The sequence below is a fragment of the Siphateles boraxobius genome, unplaced genomic scaffold (assembly GCF_051911475.1).
Source record: "Siphateles boraxobius isolate OS27281-9 unplaced genomic scaffold, OSU_SipBor_1 65, whole genome shotgun sequence".
Taxonomy (NCBI): domain Eukaryota; kingdom Metazoa; phylum Chordata; class Actinopteri; order Cypriniformes; family Leuciscidae; genus Siphateles; species Siphateles boraxobius.
The window spans coordinates 20,029,017-20,051,430 of NW_027509192.1; the positions used below are offsets into that span (position 1 = coordinate 20,029,017).

General features: G+C 47.3%; 1 protein-coding gene across 1 annotated transcript in view; it reads left to right on the forward strand.

Annotated features, from left to right (window-relative positions):
* Window positions 1-22,414, forward strand: part of spire2 (spire-type actin nucleation factor 2) — a 140,220-nt gene that overhangs the window by 37,466 nt on the left and 80,340 nt on the right. The window contains exons 2-3 of the mRNA XM_077211340.1: window positions 1,811-1,851; window positions 1,940-2,317. Of these exons, the coding sequence (XP_077067455.1) occupies window positions 1,811-1,851; window positions 1,940-2,317 (419 nt within the window). The remainder of the gene's footprint in view (window positions 1-1,810; window positions 1,852-1,939; window positions 2,318-22,414) is intronic.

Consider the following 22,414-nt stretch of genomic DNA (forward strand, 5'->3'; position numbering starts at 1 on the left):
TCCATGAATTCTATATTATTTTGTGGACACCACTTAGACAGCGAGCCATAGAGTGAGGACAGTCTACAAAGTATCTCATCACTCCTGCGAACAGGAAGGGGGGCCAGAGCAAACAGTGCCTGTCCAAGGAGAAGAACATCCTGTAACATTCATCAGCTGGAAACTTACCTCGGCAGGGGTATGCAGCCTTTGAAAAAGAGGCCCTGGCCTTTAAATGGGCTGTCGAAGGGCTCAGGTTCTATCTTCTAGGTCGTTCCTTCACCCTGGTGACAGACCATGCCCCTCTTCAGTGGATGGCAGGGGCAAAAGACAGCAATGCTAGAATCACCAAATGGTTCCTGGTTCTTCAAGACTTCCACTTTGTGGTCAAACACTGAGCCGGTTCCATCATTGGCAATGCTGATGCACTCTCCTGGATGTTCTCTGCAGGTCAGGTCTGTTAAGGTCTGCAGGTCAGGTCCCCTCCCCTTCCCATGACCAGATATTGCTTGCTCCCCACTCGTCACCCCTGGCAATGCTATTCATGGGGAACACCTACCAATCCTAAGTGACAACGATGAGGCAATCACTCAAAGGGAGATATAAGCTCCAGCAAGGAAGAAGAAGGTTGAGCAGTTGGACTCTAACTGGGTGCATGAATAACCTCTCTGTCTCTTTTCTTTGCCTAGAGAGTGACTGTCTTCCCCAAGTGAATGTTTTTTGTCCAATAATTAGAATTTCTGTTTTTTCAGAATTAAGTAGTAGGAAATTAGGAATGATCACCCAGCTAGTTGGCTAAGCTCCCCTCTCTTCGTTAGGCAAGGAGGAACTGCACTTCACACCATGGAACTCTTCACCTGAACAAAACACAGAGACTGAGTTTGACTGCTAATTTTGCACGGCTTGGAAAAATAAAGACGCCCTCCGGGATAACGCTTCACCGCATTTTGTCTCTGTTCTCCTCTTTTTCCGTAGTGGAGCGCTACAATACCTAATGTCTTCCACAGAAACCAACCCATCCATGTCTAGACCTGAGGAAGACGTTGGATGTGCTTGTGGGGACACCTCTGCCATACCATCATTTTCCCCTCAGATGACACTTGTTGTATGATCATTGGTTCTTTTTTATGGTATCTTTTCGGCATAAAAATAAAATAACATATCAGAGATTTACTAAAACTGATAAGTATTGCAAATAAAATTTGGGGACAACTAAGAGTTACCGCTGAATTTCAGCAACATTCAGAAAAAAATTCATATTTACACCGGTTTATATTTTTGGAATGTCGAACATGTTGTACTGTTATTTATGAGTCATGAAATTTTTTTTTACAAAAAACTATTTGTCGAAGTATTTATTGGAGTATGTTTAATTCAATGTTTTACTTGACAATTCTTCGTAATTACTTGTTGTAAGCAGAAAAAGGGGTGTTGTGTGACTTGGCATGTGGGAGATATAAATTGTAAATAATTGGAAACGCTTCATTTTACAGTACAGTTAAAATTTAGTTCTATATTTAACCCATATTTAGTAAAAGTGTATTAAGTTATATAAGTTTTGGTAAAGTTTGCTAATCTGAAAGGTAAGCAAAGGTAGAAGACAAATTGTATGCTTAGCTTGCATAAATTTTTAGCTTACATAGCAATTTCATATGTAAGGCAAATGTGGCATAGCAATCATAAACCTTTTAAATTTTTTGTATTTCTTGTATTTCATTCACTTATAATGGTTCTGACACTAGTAGAGTATTAGTAGATCAGTCGAGTTACAAAAACATCTAGAAATGTAATTGGCAGTTTTCTTCCTCTAATCTTTTATTTTATTTTCTAGATGACAGTAATGCTAACTGTGCTCCTGCTGCTGATGGAAAGGTGAGACTATTATGGCAGATTATAAAATTATGTAATATTTGTCTCTATCCCCTAACAAACCCAAGTTCTTCACCCTACATGTGTGCAGCTAGTTCAGTCCATGGGTGCTGCAATCTACGGTGCTTTGGACTGGGGACTGGATGACAGTGAGGAACGGGAATTGAGCCCTCAGCTTGAACAGCTCATTGAGTTTATGGTTGGTGGTCAGAACTGCAGCGAATCTAAACAATTTGGCAATACTGCAGCTAAAGATGAAGGCTACAGTGGCCAAGAGGAGGATGAAGAAGAGGAAGAAGAAGGCAAAGTGCATGGCATTCATACTGTTCATCAGGTGATGACACTTTGTTCCCGCCGACTGGCAAATCCAGCTTTGGCACCAGAGCACTACCAGGCCGTGTGTCGGGCGCTTTTCCTGGAGACCCTTGAGCTTCAGACCTTCCTCAGCAGGATAAGAGATGCCAAAGAGGTGAGAAGCCATACTAATGGAACCATGGTGCTCACATGGATCATGTCTGTGATCATATTTCTTGTTAAGAATATTTAATTTCATGCATTTTTAATAAAACATGTAACATTGAAAAAAGTAGAACTTGTAGGGGGAAAAACACTTATTTGTGGCCTAGATCAGTGGTTCTGAACATTTTTTACACATCATTCATTTCTGGTATCGTACAGTAGAGAAAAACTATAAATAAAAGCTGTAAAATGCAACTAAACATATGCATAATCAAAATAGCAAAATAAAAAGCCTCATCTTTTAAATAGGAGGAGAAAGTCTTTGATTTTGTTATCAAAGTTTTAGTGAAATTAGATAGATGGCAGCAGGTACAGGTAGCATGAGATGCCTTCATCCTTGAAAATTATGAACAAAACTATGTAAGGTTTAAGTGTCATGATTGATACAAAGGGACTTTAATCAACACAGGGAATATACAAAACAAAAGTTTATGACACTTAAATGTGGGAACTAAGGGTTTACATACACAGAGAATGGTCAAACAAGGAACATGTGAGAACTAATTAGAATCCTTGAAACAAATGAATGAGAAAAACATGACTTGTAAACTATACATGACGATGAAACTATTAAACTAAACAAGACATGAAAATAAAATGATTTTTGAGCAAAATACCAACAGAGACTGGAAGGAGGAGGTTCTGGAGGAGGACGAGGATCTAGAGACAAAGGTGAAAGAGAGGGGCTGACAGATGAAAACACCATGGTGGAGATAATAGAGGGGGGAGCCAGGGAGGAGGCGATGGAGGGAGGAGCCAGAGGATAACCCAGAGCAGAGATGGGATGAAGGCCCATGGCAGATCTGATCGAGGGAGGAGCCTGGATAGAACAAAAATCCTACTGACTGAGGTGACGACTTGATTAGTGGAGACCCAAGCAGAGCTTAGGAGATGTAGACCCAGGGTGACACGAAAGACCTGGGGGCCAAGGTGGAGCTGCAGGCGTGCATGGCCGAGGTGACGGAGCAGATGACTGGGAAGGGTCTGCAGGGTAGAGGCAACAAGGGAGGAGCCGAGGGAGTGAAGGGAGACGGCAGAGGAACTAGATGACTTTGGCAGAGGAGGAGGGAGAGGGAAGCTGGGTGGGACAATCCACGACAAAGGAGATTTGGAGCTGGGCAGAACCAATGGCGACGAAGTTGACTTGGAGCTAGGCAAAGCCAATAGAGATGAGGGTGACCTGGAACTGGTTTGATTCAATGGTTGGTGACGAAGACAACTTGGGACTAGGCTGAACTGGCAAAGACAAAGATGACTTAGGACTGGGATGAACCAAGAGAGACGAAGATGACTTGGGACTGGGCTGAACCAGTGGTGATGAAGATGACCTGGGAGTGGGCTGAACCAGCAGAGATGAAGACAGCTTGGGACTGGGCTGAACCAGTGGTGACTGGCGGAAACGAAGGGAAGGAGGGGCATGGCAGATCCAGAAGGGTGAAGGTTCAAGGCAATGCCGAAAATCTGAAAGTCTAAAGCAAAACCAGGGTGACGATCGGCCGGCTAAGCCTGAGGGATGACAGACCATGGTGAAGCCTCACGGAGGGATCCTTAGAATAAGACGGTGCTGTCAAACGGAAAGCCCAAGGTGGATCTGAGCAGCAGGGCAGATGCACAGAGGAGCCGTGTAGAGGAGCTGGGCAGAGCCAATGGCGACAAAGGACACTTAGAGCGGTGCATAACCAATTTCAACGAAGGCGACTTGGAGCTGGGCAAAGTCAATGAAGACAAGGGTGACTTGGTTACTTATTCAAGACGACTTGGGACTGGGCTGAACCAGCAGAGACAAAGACGACTTGGGACTGGACAGGACCAGCAGAGACAGTAGACCATACAACATTACATCATCCAGCTCATCAAATAATACATAAGTGGAGACCCTCAGCAAAGACCACAGTAACCAGACAAGTCCTCTGCACAGACCTATGACCAGCTTTATCTCTATACTGGCGTGATGAATCAGATCTACAAGCAAAAGCTTTGACCGCTCGCTGAGGCTGGTGTTGAAGAATACACGGAATGAGCAGTCAGAGTAATGAGTGAAGCATGCCAGATCTATGAAGTCTCTTGTGTGAACCTCGAGGGAGTGATCCCACTTCATGAGGAGAAGCAGGAAGACTATTTTCTGTCTTTCTTTCTTTCTTTCTTTCTTTCTTATTTATTACTCGTTATGAGGGTTTGGTGTTCTGTCACAGGTGTTGTGTAGTTTAAATCCGAAGAAAGACGCATGACTCAGAATATCTGATACAAAGAGACTTAAATCAACACAGGGAAAACACACAATGAATAGTAATGACATTTACTGAGGGGCAACTCAATGAATGAACTCATGACAATGAAACAAACTAAGCAAGACATGATAATGAAACTAAATATAACATGACTGTGACAAAAAGAAAAAACAGCTAAGACTTAGTGAGTACTCACACTAGGCAGGGTTGCCTTGTACCGTGCCCTGACACAATTGCCCCCCCCCCCAGCCCCCCAGTGAGTACACCCTTAAAGGCCATGTTGCAGGGTTAATATTTTAACGACTTTGTGCAATTTGCTTGTTGGTAATAAACATTTAAACTGTTATCCATTGTATTATATGTTGTTGGGTATCACAAAACGGAATATAATACGAAAAAGTAGGTACTACCTTACAGCGGTTTGCAACGATTCTCCTTTCCCCCACAATGCATTGCATTACGTCACCTTGGGGAGAGAATTTACCAAAGCCCGCCTTGAGAGCATTGGGAGTGACTAGAGAGACCAGTAGTAGACGAAAGTATTCAGATAGCGCAGATTATAGATCAATAGATAAATACATACATATAGATAGATAGATAGACTATATATATAGATAGACAGACAGATATATAGATATAGATAGATAGGCTAATATATGCGGCAACTGCACATCCAATGGCGCGAGCGCCTCTGACGTGCGACCAACTCTACGTTGTCAATCTACCTACAATATATTTCTGTCTATTTATCTATCTATCTAGCTGCTAGCTATCTATGCTAACGTTATGCTATCTGGCTGTCTGCCTATCTTTCTCTATACCGCCCACACAAGCACCTGCACCTGGCTTTGATGGCTATCAGTTCTTGGCAATTCCTCATTTGCCCTCTCACGTCTGGCAGGTTTGAAATTATACATGTTGGCTCTTGCCACTTCTTCCTCATCCCAGTCAGTCGCCATAGTTCTACTAGGCTGAGCTGAGGCTACCTTTCCTCCACTTCTCCCCAACGTGACGTCATCACCGAATTGCGTAAAAAAAACGTTAATACCAAAAACGTAAAAAACTGCTCTTTAAGACCACTTTTGAGACATTTTAAAAATGATATACATATCTTGAGTGATTTATGTACCCATTAATCGACAGTGGTGGTTAACCTGCAACATGGCCTTTAAATTCAAGTTAACTTGGAATGAGGATAACATAGAGAATAGGAGAACATTATTTGTTTTGGTTAGTCAGAACATGAAAACATCAATATTAAAAAGACAATTAGAAACCAATGATTTCCCTAGTGAACAATAAATATACTAAAATGTATTTGAAATACCATTTCTGAAATCTTGCAGGAGCATGCTCCTGTTAAAACCATAACAGCGTCCCTTCCACCCACTCTTCTCCTTGGTACACCCCTGAGCTTTGTAACGTAAAGGCATACTGGTAGATGGCTTAAACGTCTTTACAGGAAAACCAGCCTCACTGTTCACCATTTAGCTTTTATTGAACATCTAAAAAAAAAATACAAATCTGCCTTGAACTCGGCTCGTTCCAGTTTCGTCTCTGCCACAATTAACAAATCAAGCAACAGCCCATTATTTAACATAATTAAATAACCTTACCAAACCTCCATCCCATGATGCTCTAGCTTCAGATGAGCTTTGCTGTTCCTTCCTGAATTACATGCTTAAAAAGACAGGTGCCATCCACCGGTGTTTATCTAATGATGCTACGAAGCTTAGCTATTTGCCGAATCTATCTGGTCAGTCCCTCACTTTCTTTACTCTGACTACTCCATCTTCTGTCTCCGAGTTAATCTTGAAATCCAACTCTTCATTCTGTCGACTTGACCCTGCTCCTACTTCGCTCCTTATACTTTGCCATTCTGTCATCTCTGCACCTATTTCTCACTTCATTAATGCAACTCTTGCCTGTGCTTCATTCCCTCTGCACTCAAAACTTCTGCAGTTATCCCTGTTCTTAAGAAACCCAATCTTGATCCCTCAGTTCTTTTTTTTTTTTTTTAACATGGTACTATATCCCCTAACCACTGCGGTCAGTCTCTCCATAGGCAAAGATCTGAAGATTTCTCAATACCAGAGTGAGATTGAAGGGGGTCTAGAGTGAACCCTAACGTGGGGTAATATAGAGTCTCAGTAATATTTTGTATTGCGTTTTAACCAGTCTATTGCAAGTAAATATTCTTCTGATCGATCTAACTGCATCTACCCAGTCATCATCAATATTTTCATTACTGAGATCTTTCTCCCATGTAAGCCAGATATGATCAATACCACTGTGAACCATTGAATAAAGAAGAACATAAACTTTTGACATAAGGTGTTGCGTACCAGTCAATTTCAACAAAAAAAGATCAATATCACCATATACTGGCATGTCCCCAAGGGGCTTGTGGTTACTTGAATTTATAAAATGCAGACTCTGGAGATATCCCCAAAAACGACAGCTTTCAAGATCGAATTTCTCCTTTAGTTCGGTAAATGTCATTAAGGTGTTATCTATATCCCCAACCACTCTTATCCCCCTCCCATGCCATCTATGAAACAGAGATTTTTGAATGCCAGGGAGAAAATCTATTGCCAATTAATGGTGTCAGACTTGACAGAAAGCCCATTTTCCCTGCAAATTTCATAATTTCCTGCCACACTTTAACCGTGTTGAAAATAATAGGATTATTTTTAATTTCAGGCAACAACCTAAGACCCTTTATGCTTATAAGCAGACTTAGTAATTGGTTAGGCATCACAGCCCACTCATCCACACCGGGCAGGGATTCTAAATGAGAATGCAGCCAATTCCAAATTGTGTGGGTATTGCAAGCCCAATTGTAAAACCTTAAGTTAGGTACCGCCTGTCCCCCCTATCTACCGACAGTCGTAAGATCTTCATTCTTGCTCTAGGTTGTTTCCCTTGTCAAATGAAATATGAAAAACTTCTTTCCAGATCAAGAATATTCTTCATGGGAAACATGGGAAAAGTGGTAGCATTTGCATCAGATATAAAATTCTGGGAAGGATATTCCTTTTAATGAGATTAATTCTTCCCAATGTTCCCATCCAAGATAAAGGAAGGTTAAACCAACATTCCAAATAATCTTATATACTTTTAATAAGAGGAGTTAAGTTAAGTTACCATTTTACAGGCTCACAGGTCTATAAGAGCCGCATTCATCAGATGGTTTATTTGTATCCGAATCAATGAAATATATGCTATGTTTAGCGTAGCAGGTAGACAGCCCTTTTTAAACTAATCAATGTACATCTCTGTTAGAGGTTCTGAAATAAATGTTATCGTTTTTTTTTGTAGAACTCCGGGTCAAAACCATCAGGGCCTGGAGTCCTACCGCCTTTCAAAGACTAAATTGCCTTTAGCACTTCTTAATTTGAGATAGGCTTATTCAGGTCTGCCTGTTGCTCCTCAGATAGGCTAGGGAGTTTGATTCGGTTTAAAAAGGAATTACATGAATCAACTGAAAATAACTTCTAATAAAACTGTCTCATAATAGTGTTAATTTGTTTTGAATCATGAGTTGAACGGCCCTTGCCATCTTTGAGTGATGAAATCACGCTTGCCTCTAGCCAATTGTGCTAGTAAACGGTCTGGCTTATTGCCGTATTCGTGAAGCCTCTGCCTTGCAAAGAAGTCTCTGCCTTCCTAGTTAAGATTTGATTTAAGGCTGAGCGAGCTGCATCTAATTCTTTCTGCAAAACTAAATGAGGGGTTGTTAATAAACATATTCTCTATATCCTTAACAAGGTGTTCTAACTCAAGTTGTTTTTTCACAAGATTATTTTTCCGTGCTGCAGAATAAGATATTATTGACCCCCTTAATATAAGCTTTCGCTGTTTCCCACAGGAGAGATGATTCTATATCAGGCTGCTTGTTGGTTTCCATAAGAAGACCTCTCATTTTCAAGAAACTCCAAAAATGTAGGGTTACTAAGCAGCGATGATTGTAGTCGCCAATGATGAGATACAGGGTTAAGATAAGGTGGAGAGACAACTGCAGATACTGGGTTATGATGAGATATAGCACATATGTCTATAGCACAGTTTTTTACTCTATCCATGATCTGTCTGGATACAAACACATAGTCTATTCTAGAGGACATCTTATGTGGCTGTGAATAAAATGTAAAGTCTCTAACTTTAGGGTTTATGATTCTCCATGCATCAAGCAGGCCCAAATCTTCACAAAGCTGGTTCAATTTAATGGCCTTTCTCGAAGCAGCTGTTTCTTTAGGTGGGTTGGTGTCTAAGCTTGGGTCGAGCACAAGTCAAGTCACCTTTATTTATATAGCGTTTTTTACAATACAGATTGTATCAAAGCAGCTTCACAGTGATAACATGATAATACAAAGTTTGTTTCTAGAAGAAAAAAACAATTAAAGTCTCCTCCAATAATTATGTGATTAACAGAAAATGATGATATATTGGCAATTAATTCAGGAAAAAAAGTAGGTGCAAATGTGTTAGGGGCATACACACTTCCGATATGGACTCTCTCCAGAGAGCTGGCCTAAAATAAAAATGTAACGTCCTCCTGTATCTTTTATCAAATCCTCAAACCTGAAACTTTTTTTTTATGAAATAAAATTGCTACTCTCCTACTGTGAGAATTGAAGGAAGAAATTTCACCAATTTGAAAATGAACAAAAAGAAACACAAGGTCTCTAGAATAACAACATAAACAGAAAAAAAACAAAAACTTGTAAAATAACAAGCAGCCAACCTGCAGTCGAACAACCAGAAAAAATGACAGGGTATTTCAGGGCCAATGACAACTGTTAAACATCTTTAAACAACCCACTCCCGCAACCACGACTTTGAGATGAAAAGAAAGGATACAGACCAGGAACACAAGCGTCAAAAATAAACGGCAGAAAACAGCAACAAAAAAACGTCTCGGTTACGTATGTAACCCTCGTTCCCTGAGTACAGGGAACGGAGACGTGTCGTCGGGGGAGTTCCCTGACGAATTGGGATCACGCTAGGGAGACCAATTGCCTTCGAGTGAATTAAAATGAGCCAATGAAAATTGGCATGCAAGATTTGCATTCCGCGACCCGCCTACCAGCGCGGGTATAAAAGGCGGAAGTAAACATTGCGCAATGCTTTTCGCTGAGGAGCCGAACGGTGTCCAGTCCTCCGCGAAGGTACAGCAACATGGCGAAGGGACGACACGTCTCCGTTCCCTGTACTCAGGGAACGAGGGTTACATACGTAACCGAGACGTTCCCTTTCGTCCTGGGAACTCCGACGTGTCGTCGGGGGAGTTCCCTGTCAAATTGGGATCCCTAATAAAACGCCATGGTGCTGGCCCCTTCCAGCGCCCGGCAAAGCTACCCTGCAGCAGTTTCTTGAAATAAGTTGCGGGAGCTAGCACGGGAAACACACTGCTGTTCCGCGAGACCCGCACAGTGGATATTGGATAACACTGGGAAAGCTGCGGAAGCCCCAGCCTGACTGAGGAAGGCCAGGAATACACATATGTACTAGCCCGAAGGAATAGTGAAACATATGGCAGTCCCTGAGGTAGTCCCAATCCAAGGGAAGTGGGAGCGTACTCAATAGGGACGACGAACGACTCCGTCAAGGGGAAGACACGGCTGAACTGCACGTGGCCTCATGGGTCACAAATAGAAACCACTGGAGCACCCAGTCTACTAGCAGCTCCTTACTAGAGGTAGCAGACCTGGTGCCGGGCGGTCCGCCATGCCTAGCACCGGAGGGGTGAAGGAGGAACTCACGAGGCTCACCAACGTAGGGCGCCATACGGAGCAAAGAACGCACGTATCCGCTGTTTGAGGTGGACTGGCGCAGCAAGCCGACACAACCTATTCCCTCGACCCACTGGCCGTAGCCAGAACTCGGGAGGAAACAGGTTCCACACGAAGGCTATAGAACCTAGCGAACGTGTTAGGTGTCGCCCAGCCCGCAGTCTGTCAGCGAGGCGCCTTGAGCCAAACCCCAGGAAGCGGCAACACCTCTAGTGGAGTGAGCGCGCAACCTGGGAGGACAAGGCTCACCCAGAGACTCATATGCTCGGGTGATAGCATCCACTAACCAGTGGGCTAACCTCTGCTTGGAGACGGCCTTCCCCTTCTGCTGGCCTCCGTAACAGACAAAGAGCTGATCTGAGGTTCTGAAGCTTTGCGTTCTGTCAATATAAACCCGCAGGGCACGGACGGGACAGAGAAAAGCCAGGGCTGGGTCTGCCTCCTCCTGGGGCAGCGCTTGCAGGTACACTACCTGGTCCACGAAGGGAGGGGTAGGAACCTTGGGCACATATCCGAGCCGGGGTCTCAACACAACGTGAGAAGGGCCCGGCCCAAACTCTAGGCACGATTCGTCGACCGAAAAAGCCTGCAGATCCCCGACCCTCTTGACAGAGGCCAATGCCAACAGGAGCGCTGTCTTAATGGACAGGATATTATCTCTACCGTCAGCAAAGGCTCAAAGGGAGGACTTTGAAGAGCTCTAAGTACCAGAGCAAGGTCCCAAGAGGGTACAGAGTGCGAAACACGAGGTGGATTTAACCTCCTGGCCCCCTTAAGGAATCTGATGACCAGGTCGTGCTTCCCTAGGGACTTACCTTCCACTGCATCGTGATGCGCAGATATTGCTGCGACATACACTTTGAGGGTGGAGGGGGACAGCCTCCGCTCCAACCCATCCTGCAGGAAGGAAAGCACGACACCGATCGGGCAAGTCCGGGGGTCCTCCTGACGGGAGGTACACCAATTGACGAACAGGTTCCACTTCAACGCGTAGAGGCGCCACGTAGAGGGGGCTCTAGCGGAAGTGATGGTGTCTACCACTGCCTGTGGTAGACCACCTAGAACCTCCGCGTCCCGTCCAGGGACCAGACATGGAGTTTCCAGAGGTCTGGACGCGGGTTCCATAGAGTGCCCCGTCTCTGAGGAAGAAGATCCTTCCTCAAAGGAATCGGCCAGGGAGGGCGATTCGGTGAACCAAGTCCTGGTGGGCCAATATGGCGCCACAAGAAGGACCTGCTCCTCGTCCTCCCAGACCTTGCAGAGTCTGTGCAAGAAGGCTCACTGGGGGAAAGGCATACTTGCGCAAGTCCCGGGGCCAGCTGTGAGCCAGGGCGTCCGTGCCGAGGGTCCCCTCGGACAGGGAGTAAAACCACTGGCAATGGGTCGTGTCCGGAGAGTCAAACAGGTCTACCTGTGCGACTCCGAAGACACTCCAAATCAGCTGGACCGACTGGGGATGGAGTCGCCACTCTCCTGGCAGGGGAGGCAGCCGTGAGAGCTCGTCTGCCACACGGTTGAGCTCCCCTGGAATGTGAATGGCACGAAGCTAACTCAGATGCTTCTGACTCCATAGGAGGAGGTGGGAGGCGAGTCGCGACAAACGACGGGAGCGTAGACCACCTTGATGGTTGATGTACGCAACGGTCGCAGTGCTGTCCGTACGGACCAGTACCTGCTTGTGTCTGAGAACCCCTCTGAGGCGACGCAAGGCTAAGCGTACTGCTTGCAACTCTAGGCAGTTGATATGCCAATGCAGTTGAGGCCCCGTCCACAGACCTGAAACTGCATGCCCGTTGTACGTGGCCCCCCACCCGGTGGCAGAGGCATCTGTGAAAACCACAGCATGCCTGGAAACCTGGACTAAGGGCACTCCAGCCCGTAGAAACACAGGATCCGACCACGGGGAGAAGGTTTGGCGGCAGTGCGGGGTCACTTTGACCCGGAATGTGCCGCTGTGCCACGCCCACCTCGGGACTCGATCATGAAGCCAGCGCTGAAGCGGTCTCATATGTAACAGGCCGAGCGGCGTTACTGCGGCTGCCATATGCCCCAGGAGCCTCTGAAATTGCTTCAGTGGAACCGCTGTCCTGCCTCGAAAAGACCTGAGGCAGGTGAGCACTGACTGGACGCGTTACCTCTGTAAGGTGCGCAGTCCGGGCGACCGAGTCCAGCTCCATACCGAGATAAGAGATCCTCTACACAGGGCAAAGTTTGCTCTTGTCCCAGTTGACCTGAAGCCCCAACCGGCTGAGGTGCCGAAGCACCATGTCCCTGTGATCGCACAATACATCTCGCGAGAGAGCTAAAATGAGCCAGTCGTCGAGGTAGTTGAGGATGCGAACGCCTTGTTCACTCATGGGAACAATGGCCGCCTCCGCGACTTTCGTGAAGACGCGGGGTGACAGGGCCAGCCCGAAGGGTAGGACCTTGTACTGATACGCTCGACCGTCGAAAGCAAACCGAAGAAAAGGTCTGTGTCGAGGGAGAATCGAGACGTGAAAGTACGCATTCTTCAGGTCGATCGCTGCAAACCAATCCTGGGGACGGATGCATTCGAAAATGCGCTTCTGCGTAAGCATTTTGAACGGGAGTTTGTGCAGGGCCCGATTCAAAATACGCAGGTCCAGGATTGGCCGTAACCCACCGCCTTTCTTGGGTACAATGAAGTAAGGGCTGTAAAACCCAGACCTCATCTTGGCAGGAGGGACCGGCTCGATCGCGTCCTTCGCCAGCAGGACATCGATCTCTTTCCTCAAGACAGGGGCGTCCAGCGACCGCACACGGGTGAAGTGGACGCCCCTGAACCTGGGAGGCCGGCGAGCAAACTAAATTGCATAGCCGAACCGGACGGTGCGGATGAGCCATCGGGACGGACCCGGAAGCGCTCTAGCCAGGCTTCCAGATAGCGTCGCAATGAACCCACCAAAACCACCGGCGTACCCGCGGAGGGACAGCGAGGTGGAAGACAGGGACCCGGCTCTGGTGGCGTTGTAGCGACCGAGAGCGGGGGTCTGGGTGCGCCTGACACCAACCTGCTTCCACCGAGTGGCAGACGGCAGAGAAGGCTTGTGGGCGTTTTCCTGCGAATTGCCCGGTGGCGAGGGGAGGGGGAGAGACGAGGAACGAGGCCCTGACTCCTCGTATGCTGGTCTCTGCGCCTCCGGGCCCAGCTGCAGACTGGAACGACGCAGCCGAGGCTGCGTCACTGCTATCTGCAAGCTGGGGAGAGGGGAACGGGAGTGGTGCAGCTCGGGGGCGGCACGCACTGCCATTCTGACCCTCTCGGACGGAGGAAACTGGTCTTATTATACTGCCAGTCCCGACCGTGAGGAGAACGAGGGACGAGGCCCGGGGGCATTGAGTCCTGGTTTCCCCTCACCCAGCGAGAGACGAGAGTGACAAGGCCGTAGCCCTCACTGCCATCTGAGCGCTGGGGCCCGTGAACGACTCAGAGGAAGTGGACTGCTCAAACTTTGGGTACCGCTGATACAGCGGCAGAACAGAAAAGAAAAATTCTCCACCCGGCCCTCCCCCGGGGGAAGGAGTGGTGATGACACGCACTCCCAGAGAGCAGATCGTCAGGGTTGCTTCCCTTCGCTGGGGGAAACAAACTCTGAGCGGGCTGGTTTTGAGGCGCTTCTGGACCACCAGTGTGGACATCGTCTAACCGAGGGCCGGCGCTGTGACTAATCACGGTCAGTCACTAACCACAGCTCAACCCCGAGTTAGAACTACGCACGTGCAGTGGTAGTGAGAGAGGAAAAACTTCTGCAGATTTATGCATGTTTGGCTTGCCATATTGGCACCGAAAAGTCTTGCATGCTGCCAAAATTCTTCACACACATCCAGGCACTTTAGAACAGCCCAGGAAAGTGTGGCTGTTAAGTCTGAATCTTCAGCATGAGAACACACCATTATAGTAGGAACTCAGCATCATTTCAGAGTATAACAGCCCTCTCTCCGATGTGGCGATCGACATCTGTCCTCCCTGGGGCCCCGAATGAAATGCTTGGTCCCTCATGAGAAGGACCAGATTCTCATCCGAAAGCCTCGACGGCACACGGCACGCTGAGCGGCTCAACCTTTACGAGAAAGGGGAGACGAACAACGTGCCGACGTGGTCATGCACTCCTGAGAGAACATGAACCACCCACGAACGCAGTCTCAACACACTGATTAGGCATGTGAAACCGTGATCGTGGCCGTCAACCAGGCACGCAAGATAGTGAACGTGGCCATCGCTTCGATGACACACGGCACGCTGGACGCTCAAGCCTTCAGGCAGGGCGAACAACGTGCCGACGTGGTCATGCTCTCATAAGAAAGCATAAACCACCCACAAACATAGTCTCAGCATGTTTGCGGTGCGCTAGAGGAGTGAGTGGTTCGTGCTCACTGAAACCCTCAGATCACCAATGTTATTCACCAAAGTAGCCCTCCTCTGGTGCACCAGAAGAGAAACTAGATCGGGAAATAAGCAAAGGGACTCACCTCATAGAGGCACGCGAGTCTTGATCTTGACCGCGCATCTTGAGCGCCGAATGATGCGTGCTGGGTTGCCGTGTCGACGCGCGCTGGGTTGCCGTGACAACCCGCGCTGTCAGCCGGCGCTCGACGGCACACGGCATGCTGAGCGGCTCAAGCCTTTACGAGAAAGGGGAGACGAACAACGTGCCGACGTGGTCATGCACTCCTGAGAGAACATGAACCACCCACGAACGTAGTCTCACACACTGATTAGGCATGTGAAACAATGAACGTGGCCGTCAAATAAGGACAGGAAACGATCGCATCCAGAAACACACGAGTGAAACGTCACTGAAACGCCACCTGAAAAGGACGCAATCTTCACTCGTGTTGCTCTTTCAGGAAGAAAGTACTCTCTCTATCGTGCTGAAGCACACAGGGACCCAACGCGGCAACACAGCGGGGAAACTGCAAGCCCGCTGTGCGCACTCAACCGTTTACCAGCTGTGAAAACTGCTTTTGAATCAACAGCATATAGCCGCAGCCGGCAGGCAGTAAACCGCGCGGTCGCTGAAACGCCATCTCACCAACACAGAGAGATCCCATCCCGAAACAGCAGACTCGTAGCCGTAAGAAAAATACAATCTTAAAGCTCACTCACTCAGAGAGGACACAATCGGTCGGCTCCGAAGCTAAAAGCATTGCGCAATGTTTACTTCCGCCTTTTATACCCGCGATGGTAGGCGGGTCGCGGAATGCAAATCTTGCATGCCAATTTTCATAGGCTCGTTTTAATTCACTCGAAGGCAATTGGTCTCCCTAGCGTGATCCCAATTCGTCAGGGAACTCCCCCGACGACACGTCGGAGTTCCCAGGACGAAAGGGAACATAGAACTATATATGCATATAGCCTAATATACAAACCTATAATAATCTCGCAGTCAGTATTTATAGACAGCAAAGTAACAAAAAATAGAGGTCATTGACCTGTCTAGTAGAACAACAATATAATTATGATGAGAATAAACTCAAATCAGTACCGTACAGCGAAATCCATCGTCATAGAATCATGGCAAACCATTCAAAAAAACATTCTTGCACTTCTCGTGGGCAATGAAATGAATGCTTCTCACTCTCGTGTGTGATGCAGAGCATGAATGAATCAGATCTTCGCAGGATTTGTTGTAACTACAGCGTTTTTCTTTGACGGCAGAAGAAAAGTATCGCTGAATTAAGACTTTCTGTACATCCACCTCCAGGTAGCGCTTGGCCTTTTTAGCAGACATTATGCATTACTTGTCAGCAAAATTGTGGAGTTTAATCAGCACTGGTCCCGGTCGGTCATACAGTGGGCTAAGAACCTTCAAACCCCTCTGTCACCCCTAGAATTCTTATATTTTTTTGCCTTGCACTCTTCTCCAAGTCATCCACTTTTTGAACCAACGCCCACATTAACTTTTCCATTTCGCTTAACTTGTTTTCTGACAATGTCGCATTGTCTTCTATGTCAGAAACTCAGCGCTCTGCGTCGCTAATACGTTTGGTGTTGTCTTCAACGCGTTGCGAAATAGCATCCAAAGTATTCGTGAACTAGACAGCTTCTCATCCAAGACTTTGCTAACACACTACGTGACTTCGCGTGTAAGTTTGAGGGAGTGATCACACTCGCGTGCTGCCATCCTGTGAATCAGCGTCGGCAGGTTCACTGACCTTTTGGGCCTTTTTCAGTGAGAAAAGTACCTCCGTCCTTGCTAGATATTTTGTTGCTCCAAAATGTAATCTTAAACCGATGTGAAAATATTTTTTGTCTAAATATAATTTGAAAGATGTCGAAAGATGCGGGAGCTAGGCCTCCATACACACTCTCAGCTCCGTGATGTCATCAGTCTTTCGATCCCTCAGTATATCTAATTATTGTCCTATTTCAAATTTACCCTTGCTTGCTAAATTACTGGAAAGTACTGTTGCCTCCCAGCTTCCTAGCTCTCTTTGATCCCTTTCAATCTGGTTCTCGCCCACTTCATAGTACTGAAACTGCACTTGTAAAGGTAGTGAATAATCTGCTACTTTCTGGTGACTCTGGTTCTCTGTCTATACTTCTGCTACTCGACCTCAGCTCTGCCTTCGATACCATCTCTCATGAATTACTTATTTCTAGCCTCTTGGATGTGGGTATTTCTAGGTGCTGCTCTTTCTTGGTTTTCTTCCTATCTCTCTGAAAGATAATTGTACATTTCAGTACAGGATTTTCGATCAACTAATGTCCCCCTGAAGCAAGGTATCCCCCAGGGTTCCGTTCTTGGGGCATTATTATTCATAATTTTCATATTACCTCTGGGTCAGATCTTACACCGTCATGGTTTTAATTATCACCTTTACGCTGATGACATCCAATTATCTGTAGACCTGCTCTATCTTTCCAAACCAAAAAAATCTCTGCATGTGTGCATGAAATAAAAGATTGGCTAACTTAAAATTTTATGAAACTCAACATGGACAAAATTGAGATCATTTTTATTGGAACTCCGTCATTCACTTGCAATATTTCTACTGATTTCACCTGTGAGATTGCTGGTATTCACATTAAACCATCAAGTACTGATAAAAATCTAGGTGTTATTTTCGACTCTTTTCAGGCTCATATTAACTCTATCACAAAATCTTCATTCTTTCACCTGCGTCGCATTGCCCAGCTCTGTCCCTTCATCACTGTCAAAGATGCTGAAACTGTCATCCATGCATTTGTCTCATCACGTCTTGATAACTGCAGTGCCCTTTTCAGTGGTTTACCTGACAGCTCCATTTCCAGATTACAATATGTGACCGGTCACGGAAACTAGGGACACAAGTCGGTTCTGGGGCATTTTGAGTTATTCATAGATTCTGAAAGTGTAATCTCCAAGCTTTCCAACAATGTGTAACATGTGGAAATCTGATAATATTTGGAGAAGTTGTGGCCATTTTAAAGTAGGCACTAAAAAAAGCTCAAAGATGAGAAAACGACCTCTAAAGATTGTGCAGTTCTCACCTCTCTCTGCTGCTGGGGGTGACAATAGGACTCATTTACATCTCATTTAGATAAGCCATACCCCCTGTAAAGCTCCTCCATGTGCTTTACAGCTTTTTTTGCACTTCGAATGAGTGCACTTCTGCCGCACTAGGCGAAAAACAATTGTGCTGCCCCTCTATTTGCAACGTACCAGCAACAACACACAAAGACCAATATGCCATATAGCCTGCATATAACGCAAAACCAGCAACAACACACAAAGACCAATATGCCATATACATATAACGCAAAACCAGCAACAACACACAAAGACCAATATGCCATATACATATAACGCAAAACCAGCAACAACACACAAAGACCAATAAGCCATAGGCCTACATATAACGCAAATAGTGCGCAACGCTCGTGTGCCCAAAATGTCAACAATATTAAAGTTTATGCAGGAGGCAAATGCCTGCTGGCATTTTTCTTTAAGCAGTCATTTCTGGAATTTTCCAAATAATCACATTTCACCTCCTCAAATTACTGTTGCAAATCTTTTCACAACACTTTCTTATGTGCGTATACACACACAAATGAAATGTCCGCAAGCACATTATATCATCAGCAGGTTCAGCATCTTAAATAACGACTAAAGAGCAAATGAAGCTTAACTTACATTTCAGAAACACGCACGGCAGGAATTCATCGCAGCAAAGGTCTTAACTGCATCCTCTATTTCGATTCTCTGTGCCAGTTCATGTTCTATGGAGATTGTTGCCAGTCCATTAACTCTGTTCCCTGTTCACAAAACGTTCCCCATTAAAAGCAATCGGGACGTCACATATGAAACAGCCAGCCACCGCTGTCAGCGAGTGAGCCGCCGTATTCAAGCACTGAGGGCGTGCGCGCCGCGCCCATACCTCCGGTTCAGTTTCCCGAGCCCACGAAGTGCGGCGAAAACATTTTCGGTGTAACTGCCAGACGGTTCAGCTCGTCTGCGACAAGATTTGCGGCATCCATCTTCATTGAATTTTGATATCAGATAGAGCCGGCCAGAGCACAGCATAATAAGTGTTCACTTGGAGGGCGGGGGCAAAAGCGCCGGGTTATTCAGTAAGGAAATACACACAGACAATGACACGCCACGCCCCTACTGCATGCTAGAATCTCCGAAAACAAGTCGATTTCAACCTCAAAATGTAAGCTTTTAAATATACCAATACTGCTATCTCAAACATGGAGAGACTTCTTCGTGATTTCAATTAACAGATTCTCCAAAAAATTGAAAATCACCAATTTTGAAAAAAAACTCTTCTTTCTCATTTTGCTCGAAAGTTGTGCTGCCGACTTGTGTCCCTGGTTTCTGTGACGGGTCACATATATTCAAAACTCTGCTGCTAGAATACTGCTACACGTCAGAGCCCGCCAGAATGGGCATGGCCTAAGCCCTTATAGTGGCCCATTCAGCCAAAAGGAGTTCAGATTTTGTCTCCTTCAGCGAACTCTACTCTTCGCTGATCTCTGGAGAGAAGCTTTTCGCCGCCGTCGAAAAGCCTTCAACGGGACAAGCCTCCTGCATTGCAGTTCTGAGGACGTCGGCTTCCTGGTTTCGGGACGCCGCCTTCAGCCTGTGTTCCGCTGTGCCTTCCGCCGCGTAGTATCCTTTGCCTTTACTTGCAATAAAAGTGTGTTTGCCGCTGCGTCACACTTTTTACCTGAAAGAGCATTTTCCGAGGCGTTGTAATGCACCAAAAGCACCTCGTACAGAGGTTCTCTCTACGCCGGAGACCGACACATCCTCTGCGCTTCTTGCCTGGGCCGGGACCACGCGGTAGCTGCACTCACTATGGGCGGCTGCCCCGAGTGTGACAGATAGAGCCGCACAAAAAGAAGCGCCGCTCACAAAGGATGCCAGAGCAGGGGGACACGTGCAAACTCACGCCGGGCCAGTCCCCACGTGATTCGCTCTCGCCAAGGTGATGTTGGTGACCGGTGATGTTCACACAGGCGAACCAGCGCCCCTCTATACAAGCGGCAGGTCTCATCTCGTTTGGGGCATCGAATGAGGAGGATGATGAGAAGGATGACAGCCTTTCCATCGCTGCATCCAACTGCGACGAGTGGGCGGGCTCCTTTTCCGGCCCTGCACCATCTACACAAGCCAGCGCGAGGACGAGCATCGACGCTGTACTTCTCCGTGTGCTCACCAGGGCCACTGACGACCTCGGGCTCCAATGGTCTTCGCCCGAGGAGCCTACGTGCAGCAGGCTTGATGAGTGGTTCCTGCAGGGGTGCCGGCAGGCCCCTTCGCAGAGACCCGCCCCCTTTTTCCCGGAGGTGCACGATGAGCTGACGAAATCTTGGAAGGCACCACACTCAGCTCGTCTAAAGACTACCTTTTCCTCGACGCTCTCTGGTGTAGATGCCGCTCAGGAAAAGGGGTACGAGTAAATTCCTCCCCTCAAGGAAGCGGTGGCCACGCACCTCTGCCCACCAACCGCTACAGGATGGAAGGCCAAAGCGTTGCACCCATCCAAGCCCTGCCGCGTCACTTTAGCTCTCGCTGGCTGCGCATACGGCGCCGCTTGTCAAGCTCCTTCAACGCTTCACACGATGGCTATTTTGCAAGTGTTCCAGGCCAAACTTCTCTGCTCAATAGACGAGTCTGGACCTGACCCAGAGGCGTTTAAGGACCTGCGTAGTGCCACAGACCTGGCTCTGCGTGCTACGAGTCGACAGCCCCGGCAATCGGACGGAGCATGGCGAGCATGACGGTGCTTGACAGCCACCTAGGGCTGAACCTGACCGATATGAAGGATGCAGACAGGGCAGCTTTTCTGGACTCCCCTATCTCCACCACCGGTCTGTTCGGTCCAGGCAGGGTTTCGCCGAACGCTACACGGAGGCCCAGAATGCAAACATTAAACGGCTGGGCGGCCGGGTCCCTATTACACAGCGGCCCGCCCCCAGTTTTCATTCAACCCCTAGCTATGCGGGCTGAGGCCTGGCAGGCCATTCCCGGTATATCAGAATGGGTGATGAACATAATAAAATGAGGCTACTCGCTACAGTTAGCTCGCAGACCCCCGCGCTGTTCAGCCGTGGTCGAGACGACGGTGAGAAGAGACTTGGCTCACGTTCTTTGCACCGAAGTCTCAAAACTGTTAGAGAAGGGAGCTGTGGAAATAGTCCCACTATCACAAAGCGAGTCAGGCTTTTACAGTCGTTACTTCCTCGTTCCAAAAAAGGATGGCGGTCTCAGACCGATCCTAGATCTCAGACACCTGAACAAAGCGCTGATGACACGACCATTCAGAATGCTGACAACCAAACAAATCCTTGCGCAAATTCGCCCAGGGAATTGGTTTATCTCGGTGGATCTGATGGATGCTTATTTTCACATCCAGATATCGCCCCATCAAAGGCCATTTCTCAGATTCGCCTTCGAGGGGCAGGCTTACCAGTACACAGTACTACCATTCGACCTATCATTGGCACCTCAAACTTTTACGAAGTGCATGGACACATAGAAAGCCTGGGACTCAGGATCAACGTTTCCAAGAGCACACTTTCTCCCTGCTATAGTATCTCTTTCCTGGGTTCAGTGATAGACTCTATACAAATGAAAGCGCGCCTCACATCAGAGCGCCCGCTCACTATCCAGCGCCAAGTGGCATCTTTCAGAACCGGCGCGTGAGCGCCTCTCAATAGATTTCAGAGGATGTTGGGTCTTATGGCCTCAGCATCAGCAGTACTCCAGCTCGGACTACTGCATATGCATCTCTCCAGCGCTGGCTAAAACCCCGTGTACCAACTCACGCATGGCGATCTGGCCACTTACTAATCAGAGCGAACCACGGCTGTATCAGAGCCCTGGCTCCCTGGAAAGCAGCCGACTGGTATCAGTCAGGTGTGAGTATGGGTGTGGTTACAAGGAGAAAGGTGATCTCGACAGATGCCTCCATACTTAAAAGGCCACCATGTCCTGGTCCGGACAGACAACATGGCAGTGGTGTCCTATATAAATCTCCAGGTCGGTCTCAGGTCAAACAACCTGCAAACCATGGTCAAAAACCTCATGTAATAGGCTCAGCACAACCTGCGCTCCCTAAGGGCGGCGCATGTGCCAGGAATTCTGAACCAGGGTGCGGATATGTTATCCAGAGACAATGTTCCCCCAGGGGAATGGTCTCTTCACCCACAGACGGTTCAGCTAATATGGAGCATCTTCGGAGAGGTAGAGGTCGACCTCTTTGCCTCAGAAGACAACGGCCATTGCCGAATATTTTTCTAAAAGAGCAGGGTTGCCCACGATTGGCCGAGCCGCCCGCTTTATGCATTCTCTCCGGTCACGATGTTACCACAGGTCATCGAACGGATCAGGGAGAGCAAGGGTGCAGTGCTACTGATAGCGCCTCTCTGGAAGTCCTAATTATGGTTTACCGAGCTGGCACAGCTACCGGAAACAGCCCCATGGCCGGTTCCGCTGAGGAGAGACCTCCTCACACAGGCAAACCGATTAATCTGCCATCCCCGTCCCGATTTGTGGGCCCTTCATTTAT